At 43.5% G+C, this 22435-nt stretch overlaps 1 protein-coding gene across 2 annotated transcripts in view; it reads left to right on the top strand.

Moving 5' to 3' along the window:
- Positions 1 to 22435, top strand: part of LOC110517393 (mRNA-decapping enzyme 1B) — a 39562-nt gene that overhangs the window by 5798 nt on the left and 11329 nt on the right. Inside the window, exons 4-7 of one of the 2 annotated variants that reach the window (XM_090201227.1) lie at positions 16688 to 16754; positions 17391 to 17547; positions 20403 to 20534; positions 20815 to 21873. In XM_090201227.1, coding sequence (XP_090057353.1) covers positions 16688 to 16754; positions 17391 to 17547; positions 20403 to 20534; positions 20815 to 21873 — 1415 coding nt within the window. The remainder of the gene's footprint in view (positions 1 to 16687; positions 16755 to 17390; positions 17548 to 20402; positions 20535 to 20814; positions 21874 to 22435) is intronic. The other variant, XM_090201228.1, reaches the window with a different exon arrangement.

Raw genomic sequence — 22435 nt, 5'->3', positions numbered from 1 at the left:
CTACATAGTACCAGGGCTGTTAACCCTCCCTACATAGTACCTGGGCTCGCTGTAAGTCCCCTGCACTATTCAGCCTACCTACATAGTACCAGGCCTCGCTGTAAGTCCCCTGCACTATTCAGCCTACCTACCCAGTACTGGGCATTTCAATACCTTGTGAAACATATGAAGGCGTCAGCGAACTGCTTCCAACCCCCTCGGGTCTTGTACCGCTTATGTGCCAGAGGTGTGTTTACATCACCACAGGAACCATGTTCCCGGAGGTGGTGGGTTTACATCACCACGGGAACTATGTTCCCGGAGGAGGTGTGTTTACATCACCACGGGAACTATGTTCCCGGAGGAGGTGTGTTTACATCACCACGGGAACTATGTTCCCGGAGGAGGTGTGTTTACATCACCACGGGAACTATGTTCCCGGAGGAGGTGTGTTTACATCACTACGGGAACTATGTTCCCGGAGGAGGTGTGTTTACATCACCACGGGAACTATGTTCCCGGAGGAGGTGTGTTTACATCACCACGGGAACTATGTTCCCGGAGGAGGTGTGTTTACATCACCACGGGAACTATGTTCCCGGAGGAGGTGTGTTTACATCACCACGGGAACTATGTTCCCGGAGGAGGTGTGTTTACATCACCACGGGAACTATGTTCCCGGAGGAGGTGTGTTTACATCACCACGGGAACTATGTTCCCGGAGGTGGTGTGTTTACATCACCACGGGAACCATGTTCCCGGAGGAGGTGTGTTTACATCACCACGGGAACCATGTTCCCGGAGGAGGTGTGTTTACATCACCACGGGAACCATGTTCCCGGAGGAGGTGTGTTTACATCACCACAGGAACCATGTTCCCGGAGGAGGTGTGTTTACATCACCACGGGAACCATGTTCCCGGAGGAGGTGTGTTTACATCACCACGGGAACCATGTTCCCGGAGGAGGTGTGTGTACATCACCACGGGAACTATGTGCCGGAGGTGTGTTTACATCACCACGGGAACCATGTTCCCGGAGGAGGTGTGTTTACATCACCACGGGAACCATGTTCCCGGAGGAGGTGTGTTTACATCACCACGGGAACCATGTTCCCGGAGGAGGTGTGTTTACATCACCACGGGAACTATGTGCCGGAGGTGGTGTGTTTACATCACCACGGGAACTATGTGCCGGAAGTGGTGGGTTTACATCACCACGGGAACCATGTTCCCGGAGGAGGTGTGTGTACATCACCACGGGAACTATGTTGCCGGAGGTGGTGTGTTTACATCACCACGGGAACTATGTTGCCGGAGGTGGTGTGTTTACATCACTACGAGAACTATGTTCCCGGAGGTGGTGTGTTTACATCACCACGGGAACTATGTTCCCGGAGGAGGTGTGTTTACATCACCACGGGAACCATGTTCCCGGAGGAGGTGTGTTTACATCACCACGGGAACTATGTTCCCGGAGGAGGTGTGTTTACATCACCACGGGAACCATGTTCCCGGAGGAGGTGTGTTTACATCACCACGGGAACTACGTTCCCGGAGGAGGTGTGTTTACATCACTACGAGAACTATGTTCCCGGAGGTGGTGTGTTTACATCACCACGGGAACTACGTTCCCGGAGGAGGTGTGTTTACATCACTACGAGAACTACGTTCCCGGAGGAGGTGTGTTTACATCACTACGAGAACTATGTTCCCGGAGGTGGTGTGTTTACATCACCACGGGAACTATGTGCCGGAGGTGGTGTGTTTACATCACCGCGGCAACTATGTTCCCGGAGGTGGTGTGTTTACATCACCACGGGAACCATGTTCCCGGAGGTGGTGGGTTTACATCACCACGGGAACTATGTGCCGGAGGTGTAGGCCTGTAGATGTTGATGTTTGCATTCCAGAACATATTTATTTCAGTCCTGCTAGGCTTCACGTCTCAGGAGATTTACATTTGATTAGACCAGAACTTACATTTCTAAAAAGTGATTGGACGTGAATCATGGTCAATACTACTGGAGAGTTCAGCATAGTTTAAACAGATTGAAGATGCAGCTAACTTTCTACCATGTGGTGTAGTCCAGGAATCCTGGCCCATCATGGAGCACTTCATTTAAATGAGAACTATTTGCGGAGTGCATATCAGACCTGGGTTCAAGCACTAATTGAAATCTTTCAACACAAACATATAGCGTATCCCCTAGCCTGGCTGGAGTGCCTGATGGGTGGGATTTATAGCTTGGGGACTATTCAATTAGTCTGTTAACCCAGACAAGCTCAATGAAGCCCAGATAAAGTGGTTGAAATTACCTCGAATAGTGTTTGAACCCAGGTCTGTTGCAGGCTGAGAAAGAGACTCAGTGCTGCAGACACACACGTACCCTGAGGAGAGGAGCCTGGAGCCGTCTCTAGTCTAGTGGCTGTGGCCCCACAGGTCCATATAAGGTTCAGAGGTATTTTTGTGGCAGTAGTCCCGGGTTTGAGTGCCTCTGTGCCGGTTTTCTACCGCAAGTGTCCTGCCAACAGCAGAGAGCCAGCCAACCAGCCTACTACGTTAGATACAAACCAACCTGTCATTATAAGTGGGACACACTACACACACACACACACACACACTGATGCACACATCATTCTCAGTGACAGGCAGGTGGAATGCTTTGTTTTAAGATATTGCTGGACTGCTCGGCCTAATTATTAGACATTTACACACAAACACAACTATACGGGGGGTGAAAAATATAGCTGAGTTATTTATATGTGATGTTTAGAACAACACACGTCCCTCAACATGACCTTTCACGAGAGGTCGCAGAATCTTATCACTAAACAAGTGTTTGGTTATGGGGTCATTAGCTGGTGGAAGAGTCAGCCAGGCCAATTTAGAATGTTGTCTCAACTGTGACATCATTGTGACATTGACAGCAAGGGTTCCTGTTAGCCGGTAATAACCGGTTTTTGGACGGAAAAAAATTGTTTATTTATTTATTTATATATATATATATATATATATATTTAAATAAACTAAATTGGTGCCGGTCAATTGTCTGAGAGGAGAAGAAAACATCCCATTGCAAAATAATGCTTTGAGTCTATCCATTGTTAGAAAAACATTTGACTGGTTGTGATTATTGGTCTATAGGTTAATTTGCATAATTTTGTGGAATTAAATTGGGGCGTTTGTACAGTATTCGTTATCTATCTTATTTATCACACCATACAAATCTGTCAGACAAATCTGTCAGTATCTCAAACAGAAAATGCACAGTCAACAGAAGTCTTCCTCAGCGCAGTATGCATTGTCTTAACATACAGTATCTCAAACAGAAAATGCACAGTCAACAGAAGTCTTCCTCAGCGCAGTATGCATTGTCTTAACATACAGTATCTCAAACAGAAAATGCACAGTCAACAGAAGTCTTCCTCAGCGCAGGATGCATTGTCTTAACATGTACTTCATTGTTTTGAAAGCTGAGTGTTTGATAACACATCATGAGGCATGTCTCACCTTGCTTCAGAGTAGCCTAGTCAACATCTGTGGAGACCATTCTTATATATCAACTTTCTTTCATTGTCCAGTAGCCAAAAGCACAGACCTGGTTATATTAGCAGCCCGTGCTAGTTGTTGCATATTAGATCTCCCCTCGTTCTAACACATATTTTCATCTCTGTCACATGGAGCTGCTCTCATGTGCATGGCCCCGTTGACAATAGTGTTTTCTCCGCTATCTGCATTATGGAAGGAACATCCGTGTGTAGCCTGCTGCCTTGTGCACGTTGCTGCGCTGGTAATGGGAAGAAATAATGGTTGATAATAACCGGTTTAATGTATCCGAGGCCTACTGGTGGTATGAATCTGGGATCTATCGTCCCACAGCTGTCCCAGAGTCTGTTTGGAATGGGCCATATTACTGGGATCTATCGTCCCACAGCTGTCCCAGAGTCTGTTTGGAATAGGCCATATTTCTGGGATCTATCGTCCCACAGCTGTCCCAGAGTCTGTTTGGAATAGGCCATATTTCTGGGATCTATCGTCCCACAGCTGTCCCAGAGTCTGTTTGGAATGGGCCATATTTCTGGGATCTATCGTCCCACAGCTGTCCCAGAGTCTGTTTGGAATAGGCCATATTTCTGGGATCTATCGTCCCACAGCTGTCCCAGAGTCTGTTTGGAATGGGCCATATTTCTGGGATCTATCGTCCCACAGCTGTCCCAGTCTGTTGGGAATAGGCCATATTTCTGGGATCTATCGTCCCACAGCTGTCCCAGAGTCTGTTTGGAATAGGCCATATTTCTGGGATCTATCGTCCCACAGCTGTCCCAGAGTCTGTTTGGAATAGGCCATATTACTGGGATCTATCGTCCCACAGCTGTCCCAGCGTCTGTTTGGAATAGGCCATATTTCTGGGATCTATCGTCCCACAGCTGTCCCAGTCTGTTTGGAATAGGCCATATTACTGGGATCTATCGTCCCACAGCTGTCCCAGAGTCTGTTTGGAATAGGCCATATTTCTGGGATCTATCGTCCCACAGCTGTCCCAGAGTCTGTTGGGAATAGGCCATATTTCTGGGATCTATCGTCCCACAGCTGTCCCAGTCTGTTTGGAATAGGCCATATTTCTGGGATCTATCGTCCCACAGCTGTCCCAGAGTCTGTTGGGAATAGGCCATATTTCTGGGATCTATCGTCCCACAGCTGTCCCAGTCTGTTTGGAATAGGCCATATTTCTGGGATCTATCGTCCCACAGCTGTCCCAGTCTGTTTGGAATAGGCCATATTTCTTTCTCGACAAGCTGACAATAGAATAGGTCAACTTTTCTACTATGGGGGATAGTTGTTTGACGTAGGCTAGTGTTTCCCTTTATAGTGCACTACGTTTGACCAGAGCCTATGTGTTCTAAATAGCACCCTATTCCCTTTATAGTGCACTACGTTTGACCAGAGCCTATATGTTCTAAATAGCACCCTATTCCCTTTATAGTGCACTACGTTTGACCAGAGCCTATGTGTTCTAAATAGCACCCTATTCCCTTTTATAGTGCACTACGTTTGACTAGGACCAGGCCACTCCTATAAGGAATAGTGTGCCATTTGGGACACAGACATATGACAAGTCTTTGAGGTTGTCCTTACCTCCTGGTCGTACGTAGGTGTACTCCATCTCTGTCTCTGTGATGAGCATCCCCTTGGCTGGCCCAACCTCCGGCTCCTCTTGAAGACGCTCATGTTTGGGTTTACGCTGGAACAACCTGCCCAACATAGTCCCTCTGAGACGATAGTCTAGTAGTGGTGTGGTGGAGCTGCTACTAGGGGACAACGTTTAGACCACGTTTCCTCTGGTACTGCTGAGATACCAGTCTCCTGTCTGTCCTCTGGTACTGCTGAGATACCAGTCTCCTGTCTGTCCTCTGGTACTGCTGAGGTACCAGTCTCTTGTCTGTCTGTCCTCTGGTACTGCTGAGGTACCAGTCTCCTGTCTGTCTGTCTGTCTGTCTGTCCTCTGGTACTGCTGAGGTACCAGTCTCCTGTCTGTCTGTCTGTCTGTCTGTCCTCTGGTACTGCTGAGGTACCAGTCTCCTGTCTGTCCTCTGGTACTGATGAGATACTAGTCTTCTGTCTGTCTGTCCTCTGGTACTGCTGAGATACTAGTCTTCTGTCTGTCCAAAGGTACTGCTGAGATGCTAGTCTCCTGTCTGTCCTCTGGTACTGCTGAGATACTAGTCTTCTGTCTGTCTGTCCTCTGGTACTGCTGAGATACTAGTCTCCTGTCTGTCCTCTGGTACTGCTGAGATACCAGTCTCCTGTCTGTCCCCTGGTACTGCTGAGATACTAGTCTCCTGTCTGTCCTGTGGTACTGCTGAGGTACTAGTCTTCTGTCTGTCCTCTGGTACTGCTGAGATACCAGTCTCCTGTCTGTCCTGTGGTACTGCTGAGATACTAGTCTCCTGTCCCCGTCTGTCCTCAAACAGTACTGTCTTCTCAGAGAGACTGTCTGGTGTGAGGCTGGGTAATGTCTCAGTCCTTCCCAGAGAGAGTAGTATATGAGTCTAACCAGAGTAGTCCCCTGTAGCTACTAAGCTAAGTGGTCTCTCCTCAGCTCCTCCAGAGATCTCTCTCCTCGCTGGTTCTTAATTTTCCCAGGGCTTGGAGTGTCTATCTGGTCCTTTTTCCAGGCGGTGACCTTTAGCTTGGCTCTCCACAGGCCCAGGCAGGCAGGGCAGTGCAGGGCACACAGCTCAGGGGGCAGACAGGATGGCAGCAGGCAGGCAGACGGACACAGTAGCAGCCCCAACCTTAAGATCCAGCTACTCAGACCCGCTGTCCTCACTGACTCAGTTACTCTCTCACTGTAGTCTTGTCTCTCTGTCAGTCAGGAGTCAACATGCTCTTGTCTACTGGCTGGCCTTCAGTCCCTCAGTCTCCGCCCTGTCGCCCCACCTCACTCTTCCCTCCTTTCTCTCTCCTTTCTTATCTCGCCCCCTGTCCTCTTTTCTTGGGCTGACCGCCGTGCCAGAGCGTTATCTTCCTACACAGCCTATTTGAGGCTGCCTGAGTTCTCACTGTGATGGTGACAGGAGAAGTGTTCCTGGTCTGCCTGTCAACGGGGCTCCTGTCTCAGTCACGCTGAGTAGAGTAGTGGCCTGGCTTCCAACTCCCACTGCTGCGCACCACCTAATGAATGGGGCCCCAGCCTGCCCCTAACCCTGGGTAACTGCCACAGAGACATGTTGTGCTTTCTCATAGCACGTATCTGTCTGTAATATTGACGTTGGCTCCACTGACTAGTTATTAGACTAAGAAGGTAATGAGGTCATGGTGACAGAACCCAGAACCTTCACTTCATCCTTAAACGATGTCATGAATCATGAACTAAACATCATGAGGAGATTTACACAGGACTTTAAAAAAAAAAAGTATTTTATCTTGGATTTCATCCATGATAGTCCACTCGGTAAAAGTCATCACAGTTTCCAAGAAGTTAACGTGGATCTGGCATGAGTCATGACTGATAAAGATGGTGCATTTTAATATAATGGCTGTAGGTAATCCCACTGTGTCTCAATAGTGGAATATGTTGTGCTCTGCTGAACACAGCCCAGCCACCTCTTCCTGGAATCTAGCGGTATGTCTTCCGTTCCTGGGATGTGAGGAATCATCCTGGATGAGCGCTGTCCCAGTAGGAGAAAGGATTTATATGTAGCACCTTCTCCACTGTGGGGGGTTTATATGTAGCACCTTCTCCACTGTGGGGGGTTTATATGTAGCACCTTCTCCACTGTGGGGGGTTTATATGTCTCACCTTCTCCACCGTGGGAGGTTTATATGTAGCACCTTCTCCACTGTGGGGGGTTAATATGTAGCTCCTTCTCCACTGTGGGGGGTTTATATGTAGCACCTTCTCCACTGTGGGGGGTTTATATGTAGCACCTTCTCCACTGTGGGGGGTTTATATGTAGCACCTTCTCCACGGTGGGGGGTTTATATGTAGCACCTTCTCCACTGTGGGGGGTTAATATGTAGCACCTTCTCCACTGTGGGGGGTTAATATGTAGCACCTTCTCCACTGTGGGGGGTTAATATGTAGCACCTTCTCCACTGTGGGGGGTTTATATGTCTCACCTTCTCCACTGTGGGGGGTTTATATGTAGCACCTTCTCCACTGTGGGGGGTTAATATGTAGCACCTTCTCCACTGTGGGGGGTTAATATGTAGCACCTTCTCCACTGTGGGGGGTTAATATGTAGCACCTTCTCCACTGTGGGAGGTTTATATGTAGCACCTTCTCCACCGTGGGGGGGTTAATATGTAGCACCTTCTCCACTGTGGGGGGTTTATATGTCTCACCTTCTCCACTGTGGGGTGTTTATATGTAGCACCTTCTCCACTGTGGGGGGTTAATATGTAGCACCTTCTCCACTGTGGGGGGTTTATATGTCTCACCTTCTCCACTGTGGGGGGTTTATATGTCTCACCTTCTCCACTGTGGGAGGTTAATATGTAGCACCTTCTCCACTGTGGGGGGTTTATATGTCTCACCTTCTCCACTGTGGGAGGTTTATATGTCTCACCTTCTCGACTGTGGGGGGTTTATATGTAGCACCTTCTCCACTGTGGGAGGTTAATATGTAGCACCTTCTCCACTGTGGGGTGTTTATATGTAGCACCTTCTCCACTGTGGGAGGTTTATATGTAGCACCTTCTCCACTGTGGGAGGTTTATATGTCTCACCTTCTCCACTGTGGGAGGTTAATATGTAGCACCTTCTCCACTGTGGGAGGTTTATATGTAGCACCTTCTCCACCGTGGGGGGGTTAATATGTAGCACCTTCTCCACTGTGGGGGGTTAATATGTAGCACCTTCTCCACTGTGGGGGGTTAATATGTAGCACCTTCTCCACTGTGGGGGGTTAATATGTAGCACCTTCTCCACTGTGGGAGGTTTATATGTAGCACCTTCTCCACCGTGGGGGGGTTAATATGTAGCACCTTCTCCACTGTGGGGAGTTTATATGTCTCACCTTCTCCACTGTGGGGTGTTTATATGTAGCACCTTCTCCACTGTGGGGGGTTAATATGTAGCACCTTCTCCACTGTGGGGGGTTAATATGTAGCACCTTCTCCACTGTGGGGGGTTTATATGTCTCACCTTCTCCACTGTGGGAGGTTAATATGTAGCACCTTCTCCACTGTGGGGGGTTTATATGTCTCACCTTCTCCACTGTGGGAGGTTTATATGTCTCACCTTCTCGACTGTGGGGGGTTTATATGTAGCACCTTCTCCACTGTGGGAGGTTAATATGTAGCACCTTCTCCACTGTGGGGGGTTTATATGTAGCACCTTCTCCACTGTGGGAGGTTTATATGTAGCACCTTCTCCACTGTGGGAGGTTTATATGTCTCACCTTCTCCACTGTGGGAGGTTAATATGTAGCACCTTCTCCACTGTGGGAGGTTTATATGTAGCACCTTCTCCACCGTGGGGGGGTTAATATGTAGCACCTTCTCCACTGTGGGGGGTTAATATGTAGCACCTTCTCCACTGTGGGGGGTTAATATGTAGCACCTTCTCCACTGTGGGGGGTTAATATGTAGCACCTTCTCCACTGTGGGAGGTTTATATGTAGCACCTTCTCCACTGTGGGGGGTTAATATGTAGCACCTTCTCCACTGTGGGAGGTTTATATGTAGCACCTTCTCCACTGTGGGGGGTTAATATGTAGCACCTTCTCCACTGTGGGAGGTTTATATGTAGCACCTTCTCCACTGTGGGGGGTTAATATGTAGCACCTTCTCCACTGTGGGGGGTTAATATGTAGCACCTTCTCCACTGTGGGGGGTTAATATGTAGCACCTTCTCCACTGTGGGAGGTTAATATGTAGCACCTTCTCCACTGTGGGGGGTTAATATGTAGCACCTTCTCCACGGTCGGGGGGTTTATATGTAGCACCTTCTCCACGGTGGGGGGTTAATATGTAGCACCTTCTCCACTGTGGGGGGTTAATATGTAGCACCTTCTCCACGGTGGGGGGTTTATATGTAGCACCTTCTCCACGGTCGGGGGGGGGGGGGGGGGGGGTGTCCCATAATATCACATTTCCCCTCAAGTTTTCACTGCTTCCCAAATCTAAAAGCGTTGTATTGGTTGGAGGCCTAGTGGGAGTTTCCACCATTCTTATACCAGTACTTATACCATATTTCTTATACCAGTACTTATACCATATTTCTTATACCAGTACTAATACCATATTTCTTATACCAGTACTTATACCATATTTCTTATACCAGTACTTATACCATATTTCTTATACCAGTACTTATACCATATTTCTTATACCAGTACTTATACCATATTTCTTATACCAGTACTTATACCAGTACTTCTACCATATTTCTTGTACCAGTACTTATACCATATTTCTTATACCATATTTCTTATACCAGTACTTCTACCATATTTATTATACCAGTACTAATACCATATTTATTATACCAGTACTTATACCATATTTATTATACCAGTACTAATACCAGTACTTATACCATATTTATTATACCAGTACTAATACCATATTTATTATACCAGTACTAATACCATATTTATTATACCAGTACTAATACCATATTTATTATACCAGTACTTATACCATATTTATTATACCAGTACTTATACCATATTTATTATACCAGTACTAATACCATATTTATTATACCAGTACTAATACCGGGGCGGCAGGGTAGCCTAGTGGTTAGAGCGTTGGACTAGTAACCGGAAGGTTGCGAGTTCAAACCCCCGAGCTGACAAGGTACAAATCTGTCGTTCTGCCCCTGAACAGGCAGTTAACCCACTGTTCCCAGGCTGTCATTGAAAATAAGAATTTGTTCTTAACTGACTTGCCTGGTAAAATAAAGGTAAAAAATAAAAAAATTATTATACCAGTACTAATACCATATTTATTATACCAGTACTAATACCATATTTATTATACCAGTACTAATACCATATTTATTATACCAGTACTAATACCATATTTATTATACCAGTACTTATACCAGTACTAATACCATATTTATTATACCAGTACTAATACCAGTACTAATACCATATTTATTATACCATATTTATTATACCAGTACTAATACCATATTTATTATACCAGTACTAATACCATATTTATTATACCAGTACTTATACCATATTTATTATACCAGTACTAATACCATATTTATTATACCAGTACTTATACCATATTTATTATACCAGTACTAATACCATATTTATTATACCAGTACTAATACCAGTACTAATACCATATTTATTATACCATATTTATTATACCAGTACTAATACCATATTTATTATACCAGTACTAATACCATATTTATTATACCAGTACTTATACCATATTTATTATACCAGTACTAATACCATATTTATTATACCAGTACTTATACCATATTTATTATACCAGTACTAATACCATATTTATTATACCAGTACTTACACCATATTTATTATACCAGTACTTATACCATATTTATTATACCAGTACTTACACCATATTTATTATACCAGTACTTATACCATAATTATTATACCAGTACTAATACCATATTTATTATACCAGTACTAATACCATATTTATTATACCAGTACTAATACCATATTTATTATACCAGTACTAATACCATATTTATTATACCAGTACTTATACCATAATTATTATACCAGTACTAATACCATATTTATTATACCAGTACTAATACCATATTTATTATACCAGTACTAATACCATATTTATTATACCAGTACTAATACCATATTTATTATACCAGTACTAATACCAGTACTTATACCATATTTATTATACCAGTACTAATACCATATTTATTATACCAGTACTAATACCATATTTATTATACCAGTACTTCTACCATATTTATTATACCAGTACTTCTACCATATTTATTATACCAGTACTAATACCATATTTATTATACCAGTACTAATACCATATTTATTATACCAGTACTTATACCATATTTATTATACCAGTACTTATACCATATTTATTATACCAGTACTAATACCATATTTATTATACCAGTACTAATACCAGTACTTATACCATATTTATTATACCAGTACTAATACCATATTTATTATACCAGTACTTATACCATATTTATTATACCAGTACTAATACCAGTACTTATACCATATTTATTATACCAGTACTAATACCATATTTATTATACCAGTACTTATACCATATTTATTATACCAGTACTAATACCATATTTATTATACCAGTACTAATACCATATTTATTATACCAGTACTTATACCATATTTATTATACCAGTACTAATACCATATTTATTATACCAGTACTAATACCATATTTATTATACCAGTACTAATACCATATTTATTATACCAGTACTAATACCATATTTATTATACCAGTACTAATACCAGTACTAATACCATATTTATTATACCAGTACTAATACCAGTACTTATACCATATTTATTATACCAGTACTAATACCATATTTATTATACCAGTACTAATACCATATTTATTATACCAGTACTAATACCATATTTATTATACCAGTACTAATACCATATTTATTATACCAGTACTAATACCAGTACTTCTACCATATTTATTATACCAGTACTAATACCATATTTATTATACCAGTACTAATACCATATTTATTATACCAGTACTAATACCAGTACTAATACCATATTTATTATACCAGTACTAATACCATATTTATTATACCAGTACTAATACCATATTTATTATACCAGTACTTATACCATATTTATTATACCAGTACTAATACCATATTTATTATACCAGTACTAATACCAGTACTTATACCATATTTATTATACCAGTACTAATACCATATTTATTATACCAGTACTTATACCATATTTATTATACCAGTACTTATACCATAATTATTATACCAGTACTAATACCATATTTATTATACCAGTACTAATACCATATTTATTATACCAGTACTAATACCATATTTATTATACCAGTACTAATACCATATTTATTATACCAGTACTAATACCAGTACTTATACCATATTTATTATACCAGTACTAATACCATATTTATTATACCAGTACTAATACCATATTTATTATACCAGTACTAATACCATATTTATTATACCAGTACTTATACCATATTTATTATACCAGTACTTATACCATATTTATTATACCAGTACTAATACCATATTTATTATACCAGTACTTATACCATATTTATTATACCAGTACTTATACCATATTTATTATACCAGTACTAATACCATATTTATTATACCAGTACTAATACCAGTACTTATACCATATTTATTATACCAGTACTAATACCATATTTATTATACCAGTACTAATACCATATTTATTATACCAGTACTAATACCATATTTATTATACCAGTACTAATACCATATTTATTATACCAGTACTTATACCATATTTATTATACCAGTACTAATACCATATTTATTATACCAGTACTTATACCATATTTATTATACCAGTACTTATACCATATTTATTATACCAGTACTAATACCATATTTATTATACCAGTACTAATACCAGTACTTATACCATATTTATTATACCAGTACTAATACCATATTTATTATACCAGTACTAATACCATATTTATTATACCAGTACTAATACCAGTACTTATACCATATTTATTATACCAGTACTAATACCATATTTATTATACCAGTACTAATACCATATTTATTATACCAGTACTAATACCAGTACTAATACCATATTTATTATACCAGTACTAATACCATATTTATTATACCAGTACTAATACCAGTACTAATACCATATTTATTATACCAGTACTAATACCAGTACTTATACCATATTTATTATACCAGTACTAATACCATATTTATTATACCAGTACTAATACCATATTTATTATACCAGTACTAATACCATATTTATTATACCAGTACTAATACCATATTTATTATACCAGTACTAATACCATATTTATTATACCAGTACTAATACCATATTTATTATACCAGTACTAATACCATATTTATTATACCAGTACTTCTACCATATTTATTATACCAGTACTAATACCATATTTATTATACCAGTACTAATACCATATTTATTATACCAGTACTAATACCAGTACTAATACCATATTTATTATACCAGTACTAATACCATATTTATTATACCAGTACTAATACCATATTTATTATACCAGTACTTATACCATATTTATTATACCAGTACTAATACCATATTTATTATACCAGTACTAATACCAGTACTAATACCATATTTATTATACCAGTACTTATACCATATTTATTATACCAGTACTAATACCAGTACTAATACCATATTTATTATACCAGTACTAATACCATATTTATTATACCAGTACTAATACCATATTTATTATACCAGTACTAATACCAGTACTAATACCATATTTATTATACCAGTACTAATACCAGTACTAATACCATATTTATTATACCAGTACTAATACCATATTTATTATACCAGTACTAATACCATATTATACCAGTACTTCTACCATATTTATTATACCAGTACTAATACCATATTTATTATACCAGTACTAATACCATATTTATTATACCAGTACTAATACCATATTTATTATACCAGTACTAATACCATATTTATTATACCAGTACTAATACCATATTTATTATACCAGTACTAATACCAGTACTTATACCATATTTATTATACCAGTACTAATACCATATTTATTATACCAGTACTAATACCATATTATACCAGTACTTCTACCATATTTATTATACCAGTACTAATACCATATTTATTATACCAGTACTAATACCATATTTATTATACCAGTACTAATACCAGTACTTATACCATATTTATTATACCAGTACTAATACCATATTTATTATACCAGTACTAATACCAGTACTTATACCATATTTATTATACCAGTACTAATACCATATTTATTATACCAGTACTAATACCATATTTATTATACCAGTACTAATACCATATTTATTATACCAGTACTAATACCATATTTATTATACCAGTACTAATACCAGTACTTATACCATATTTATTATACCAGTACTAATACCATATTTATTATACCAGTACTAATACCATATTTATTATACCAGTACTAATACCATATTTATTATACCAGTACTAATACCAGTACTAATACCATATTTATTATACCAGTACTAATACCAGTACTAATACCATATTTATTATACCAGTACTTATACCATATTTATTATACCAGTACTAATACCATATTTATTATACCAGTACTTATACCATATTTATTATACCAGTACTAATACCATATTTATTATACCAGTACTTATACCATATTTCATTTTTAACATCAGTTAAGGGAAGTGAACAAGTGCACTCTTTGAGAGGAAAGAGAGATGATTGGGACACAGCCTCTATTCCTCTTCTGCCTGCCTGCCTGGAAGGAACACATCAGAGAACCTGCCAAAACACACACATACCACACACACATACCACACACACACAGCAGTGAACCTAACTCAGCAGTCGCTGACATTCATGGTTCAGGTTATTGTAGACTTTGGATCACACAAACACGTGCTGTAACTTTGGTTCCTTTCTCCCGGTGTTTTGTGATGTCTGTGTAATGACTGCCGTGTCTCCAGCTCGTGTATTTAGCCCTGGCTCTGTGTCTCTCTCTGGCTCTGTGTCTCTCTCTGGCTCTGTGTCTCTCTCTGGCTCTGTGTCTCTCTCTGGCTCTGTGTCTCTCTCTGGCTCTGTGTCTCTCTCTGGCTCTGTGTCTCTCTCTGGCTCTGTGTCTCTCTCTGGCTCTGTGTCTCTCTCTGGCTCTGTGTCTCTCTCTGGCTCTGTGTCTCTCTCTGGCTCTGTCTCTCTCTCTGGCTCTGTCTCTCTCTCTGGCTCTGTGTCTCTCTCTGGCTCTGTGTCTCTCTCTGGCTCTGTGTCTCTCTCTGGCTCTGTGTCTCTCTCTGGCTCTGTGTCTCTCTCTGGCTCTGTGTCTCTCCCTGGCTCTGTGTCTCTCTCTGGCTCTGTGTCTCTCTCTGGCTCTGTGTCTCTCTCTGGCTCTGTGTCTCTCTCTGGCTCTGTGTCTCTCTCTGGCTCTGTGTCTCTCCCTGGCTCTGTTTCTCTCTCTGGCTCTGTGTCTCTCTCTGGCTCTGTGTCTCTCTCTGGCTCTGTGTCTCTCTCTGGCTCTGTGTCTCTCTCTGGCTCTGTGTCTCTCTCTGGCTCTGTGTCTCTCTCTGGCTCTGTGTCTCTCTCTGGCTCTGTGTCTCTCTCTGGCTCTGTGTCTCTCTCTGGCTCTGTGTCTCTCTCTGGCTCTGTGTCTCTCTCTGGCTCTGTGTCTCTCTCTGGCTCTGTGTCTGAGGGGACTGATGTTGACGTCACTGCTGCACTGTTTCATCTGCATTTAGATTGGAGCCTCCGTTATGGCCATTGACTGACCTGTGACCTCTCTCTCTGTCTCTCTCTCTCTCTGTCTCTGTCTCTGTCTCTCTCTATCTCTGTCTATCTTTCTCTCTCTGTCTCTGTCTATCTCTCTCTCTCTGTCTCTCTCCCGCTCTCTCTCTCTCTCTGACTGTCTGTCTGTCTCTCTCCCGCTCTCTCTCCCTCTCTCTCTGTCTCTCTCTGTCTCTGTCTCTGTCTCTCTCTCTCTGTCTCTGTCTCTCTCTCTCTGTCTCTGTCTCTGTCTCTCTCTCTCTGTCTCTGTCTCTCTCTCTCTGTCTCTGTCTCTCTCTCTCTGTCTCTCTCTCTCTCTCTGTCTCTCTCTCTCTCTGACTGTCTCTCTCCCGCTCTCTCTCTCTCTCTGTGTCGCTCTCTCTCTCTGGCTGTCTGTCTCTCTGTCTCTCTCTCTCTCTCTCTCTGTCTCTCTCTCTCTCTCTCTCTCTCTCTGTCTCTCTCTCTCTCTGACTGTCTGTCTCTCTCCCGCTCTCTCTCTCTCTGTGTCCCTCTCTCTCTCTGTCTGTCTCTGTCTCTCTCTCTCTCTCTCTCTGTCTCTCTCTCTCTCTGACTGTCTGTCTGTCTCTCTCCCGCTCTCTCTCCCTCTCTCTCTGTCTCTCTCTCTAGTAGCTATCTATGGCATCTGGTTCTATGATAAGGCGGACTGCCAGCGCATCGCAGAGCTTATGAAGTAGTGAGTAACACACTCCCACCCTCTCTCTCTCTGTGTCCCCATGACACTGTCCCTGCATCATCACTCACTGTTTACCACCAGCTACTTGCCACTGGTGTGTGTCTACACTGCTGCACTAAAACACTGCTGCACTAAAACACTGGTGTGTGTGTGTGTGTGTGTACACTGCTGCTCTAAAACACGTGTGTGTGTGTGTGTGTGTGTCTACACTGCTGCACTAAAACATGTGTGTGTGTGTGTGTGTGTACACTGCTGCACTAAAACACTGGTGTGTGTGTGTGTACACTGCTGCACTAAAACACGTGTGTGTGTGTGTACACTGCTGCACTAAAACACGTGTGTGTGTGTGTGTGTCTGCACTAAAACATTCTGTCTTCCACCATCATTGTTAAATCATGGAAACATTGTTTGATGAAGCATCCACAGAAGCTCCATTCCTCTACTGGATACAAAGACCCTAATAATACCAACTAATAGTTGACAGATTCCCTGGTAATACTAAGTGACTGCATCTCAAATGCTACCCTGTTCCGTGTGTGTGTGTGCACTACCATCGCCAGTTCATAACAGCACAGACCGACTGACCGACACACACACAGACCAAACGACACTCACCTCTAACCTCTCCTCTCTCAGTCTGACGAAACAGGAACAGGCCCTAGCCCAGCATGGTCAACAGGGTCAGGGGGGCTTGGTGTCTCCTCGAGCACTGGAGGCAGCAGGGGACCCTGGGAAGGGACAAGGAGTGGACATCCTGCAGATGCTGACCAAAGCACGCAATGAGTATGACAAGGTAGGTCCCCACTGTATGTGTTAACCACTATGACAGGGTAGGTCCCCACTATGACAGGGTAGGTCCCCACTATGACAGGGTAGGTCCCCACTGTATGTGTTAACCACTGACAGGGTAGGTCCCCACTGTATGTGTTAACCACTATGACAGGGTAGGTCCCCACTGTATGTGTTAACCACTATGACAGGGTAGGTCCCCACTGTATGTGTTAACCACTATGACAGGGTAGGTCCCCACTGTATGTGTTAACCACTATGACAGGGTAGGTCCCCACTGTATGTGTTAACCACTATGACAGGGTAGGTCCCCCACTGTATGTGTTAACCACTATGACAGGGTAGGTCCCCACTGTATGTGTTAACCACTATGACAGGGTAGGTCCCCACTGTATGTGTTAACCACTATGACAGGGTAGGTCCCCACTGTATGTGTTAACCACTATGACAGGGTAGGTCCCCACTGTATGTGTTAACCACTATGACAGGGTAGGTCCCCACTGTATGTGTTTACCACTATGACAGGGTAGGTCCCCCACTGTATGTGTTAACCACTATGACAGGGTAGGTCCCCACTGTATGTGTTAACCACTATGACAGGGTAGGTCCCCACTGTATGTGTTAACCACTATGACAGGGTAGGTACCCACTGTATGTGTTAACCACTATGACAGGGTAGGTCCCCACTGTATGTGTTAACCACTATGACAGGGTAGGTCCCCCACTGTATGTGTTAACCACTATGACAGGGTAGGTCCCCACTGTATGTGTTAACCACTATGACAGGGTAGGTCCCCACTGTATGTGTTAACCACTATGACAGGGTAGGTCCCCACTGTATGTGTTAACCACTATGACAGGGTAGGTCCCCACTGTATGTGTTAACCACTATGACAGGGTAGGTCCCCACTGTATGTGTTAACCACTATGACAGGGTAGGTCCCCACTGTATGTGTTAACCACTATGACAGGGTAGGTCCCCACTGTATGTGTTAACCACTATGACAGGGTAGGTCCCCACTGTATGTGTTAACCACTATGACAGGGTAGGTCCCCACTGTATGTGTTAACCACTATGACAGGGTAGGTCCCCACTGTATGTGTTAACCACTATGACAGGGTAGGTCCCCACTGTATGTGTTAACCACTATGACAGGGTAGGTCCCCACTGTATGTGTTAACCACTATGACAGGGTAGATCCCCACTGTAAAGCCTAATATTAAAGTAGTCTCGAGGTATTGCTCGCCAGAGGTAGAGTACCTCATGATAAGCTGTAGACCACACTGTCTACCAAGAGCGTTCTCATCGCCGTCTACAAACCGTTGCTGGAGCGAACACCTCACTCCGTAGCCGATGTGAGCAAGACCTTTAAACAGGCCGCGGGGCCAGACGGGTTACCAGGACGTGGACTCGGCGTGTCTTCACTGACATTTTCAACTTCTCCCTGACTGAGTCTGTAATACCTACAAGTTTCAAACAGACCACCATAGTTCCTGTGCCCAAGAAAGCGAAGGTAACCTGCCTAAATGATTACCGCCCCGTAGCACTCATGTCGGTAGGCATGAAGTGCTTTGAAAGGCTGGTCATGGCTCACATCAACACCATCATCCCGGAAACCCTAGACCCACTCCACACTGTTCTTTCCCACCTGGACAAAAGGAACCCCTATGTGAGAATGCTGTTCATTGACTACAGCTCAGCGTTCAACACCATAGTCCCCTCACAGCTCATCACTACGCTAAGGACCCTGGGACTAAACACCTCCCTCTGCAACTGGATCCTGGACTTCCTGACGGTCCGCCCCCCAGGTGGTGAGGGTAGGCAACAACACATCTGCCTACGCTGATCCTCAACACGGGGCCCCTCAGAGGAGCGTGCTCAGTCCCCTCCTGTACTCCCTGTTCACCTACGACTGCGTGGCCAAACACGACTCCAACACCATCAACGCTGACGACCCAACGGTGGTAGGCCTGATCACCGACAACGATGAGACGGCCTATAGGGAGGAGGTCAGAGACCTGGCCGTGTGCTGCCACGACAACAACCTCTCCATCAATGTGAGCAAGACAAAGGAGATGATTGTGGACTACAGGAAAAGGAAGACCGGACCCCCCCCCCCCCCCTTTCTGTTTTTACACTGCTGCTACTTGCTGTTTATGATCTAGTCACTTTACTCCTACCTACATGTGCATATTACCGACTAACCTCTACCACCACACACATTTTACTCTGTACCGAGCTGACAAGGTAAATATCTGTCCTTCTGCCCCTGAACAAGGCAGTTAACCCACTGTTCCCCTGAACAAGGCAGTTAACCCACTGTTCCCCTGAACAAGGCAGTTAACCCACTGTTCCCCTGAACAAGGCAGTTAACCCACTGTTCCCCTGAACAAGGCAGATTCAGAGGGGTGGGGTTAAATGAGGAAGACTCATTTCAGTTGACTGCATTCAGTTGTACAACTGACTAGGTCTCCCCCTTTACCGGTACCCCCTGTATATAGCCTCATTATTTTGTTACTTAATTTTTTTTTTACTTAAGTTTATTTAGTAAATATTTTCTTAACCAACAATGCAGTGAAGAAAATGAAGGGCTTGTAAAAGTTAGTGTTTTAACAGTAAGGTCTACCCCACATGTTACCACTATGACAAGGTACTAACACACCTCTACCACCAGGGGGCACTAAAGCATATAACAAGCCTGCAGCCTTGTGATTCATGTATTTCTGAGGAAATAAGATGTCTGCAGCTGTATCATAATGTACTATACTAATGTATTCCTGAATGCGCCATGTATGAAAATGGGTTAAATGAACGGACATCAACATCCTGTTATTGTCTCTCTCTCTCTCTCCTCTCAGGGTGGCCAACCAGAGCCTAAAGAGATAGGAGGGTGTAGTGTCCTTAATGCCAACCCCAGCCTGATCAAACCTATCCCTGTCAAACCTATGGAGAGATATCCCCAGCCTGGGCTACAGGAGAGGCCTGTTCAGGTACACAGAGCCTTTCACCTTATTCAACCTTATTCAACACCAATGGAAATAAGTAGATTTTAAATGTGGTTTATCCACCCTGTGAATTAGTTGTTGTTGTTGTTTTCATGGTCAAATTGCTGATGTCTAACACAGTGTTGACCTGGTTTCACAGTTAGGCTCTACTGTTTGTTTCTACTGTTTGTTTCTACTGTTTGTTTTCCTTATGTTCTCTCCTTTCTGTCTCACACCACCGATCTCTCCCCCTCTCTCTCTCTCCATCACCCTTTTCCTCTCCTAGGATAGTCGAGGAGAGCCCAGGCCTCTCTCTCTGGCCACTCTGTTTGGTGTTCAGCAGCCCAGAGCAGAGCTGGTCTCTCCCATGGCTGGGTCAGGAGGTCCAGGGCCCCAGGGGGAGCCTGGAGGTGTCCGCCCGGCGGTGGCCCGCTCCCTGTCCTATGACGACCCAGTCCAGGCCCAGCTCCGTCTCCAGGCCCAGGAAGGGGGTCTGATCTCAGGTAGCAGCCCCCCGCAGCACTGCCCTGCCTTCCAGAAGCTCATGAAGGATGCCGCCTCCTCCGCCTCCTCCTCCCAGCCTCAGAAGCAGCTTCAGAGAGGAGGTCCTATGGAGCAGCTCCAACCCGTCTCCGAGTCACCCGAGAACAGACTGCGTGAGAACGGAGCCCCCTCTGTCCTCCACCATCAGACCCAGGCCAGACAAGACCCCATCCAGAGACTGTTCCAGAACCAGCCCACTTCCACCACCCCTTCAATGACCACCTCCGCTCCCTGTCGTCCTCGTCCTCCTCCTCTCATCCCTGGTCTCCAGTCTGCCCGTCCTCAGCCTCTCCTGGTGGATGCTTTGGGCTTCCCTGGTTCTCAACACCATCACCTCCCTCCTCACCAGGCCCAGCCGTTGTACTTCAGCCCCACCAAGCCCCCCCAGATGCTGGTCCCCATGTTGCCCTCACATCCCTCCCAGTCTCAACCTCCCCACCAACCCCAGCCTGGTCATCCTCAGTCACAGCCCTGTCACCCTTTCCACCCCTTCCAGCACCCCCAGCCCTTATACCTCCAACCCCTGCCAGGTCACCCCCAGCAGGGGCAGCTAACTGGTGTCGTCTCCCCCCATGAGCTGCTCCAGAGGCTGCCGCTGGTTCAACAGGAGCAGAGTCTGGTCCCGGAGCCCACTAGGCCTTCCTCTAACCTGGCTCCTCGCTTCCACGAGCCAGCCCCTCTAGCCCCCTCAGCCCCCCCAGCCATGGGGCAGCACGGCCAGCAGTCGGCTCATTCTACAGCCAGGTCTCTGGACAGTTTGGCTGACAAGAACTCTGCAGGCACCGCTGCTCAGAAGTTCCAGGTAAAAAATAAATAAATATATATATCCTATCTGACTCAAAGGACTGTAAAATACTAAATATATCCTGACTCAAAGGACTGTAAAATACTAAATATATCCTATCTGACTCAAAGGACTGTAAAATACTAAATATATCCTGACTCAAAGGACTGTAAAATACTAAATATATCCTGACTCAAAGGACTGTAAAATACTAAATATATCCTGACTCAAAGGACTGTAAAATACTAAATATATCCTGACTCAAAGGACTGTAACAAACTAAATATATCCTGACTCAAAGGACTGTAAAATACTAAATATATCCTATCTGACTCAAAGGACTGTAAAATACTAAATATATCCTGACTCAAAGGACTGTAAAATACTAAATATATCCTGACTCAAAGGACTGTAAAATACTAAATATATCCTGACTCAAAGGACTGTAACAAACTAAATATATCCTGACTCAAAGGACTGTAAAATACTAAATATATCCTATCTGACTCAAAGGACTGTAAAATACTAAATATATCCTGACTCAAAGGACTGTAAAATACTAAATATATCCTATCTGACT

The sequence above is a fragment of the Oncorhynchus mykiss genome, chromosome 15 (assembly GCF_057628025.1).
Source record: "Oncorhynchus mykiss isolate SJ-2025 chromosome 15, ASM5762802v1, whole genome shotgun sequence".
NCBI classification, from domain to species: Eukaryota; Metazoa; Chordata; class Actinopteri; order Salmoniformes; family Salmonidae; genus Oncorhynchus; species Oncorhynchus mykiss.
The sequence above is the reverse complement of the archived record's forward strand: the minus strand, read 5'-3'. Positions and strand labels throughout refer to the sequence as shown.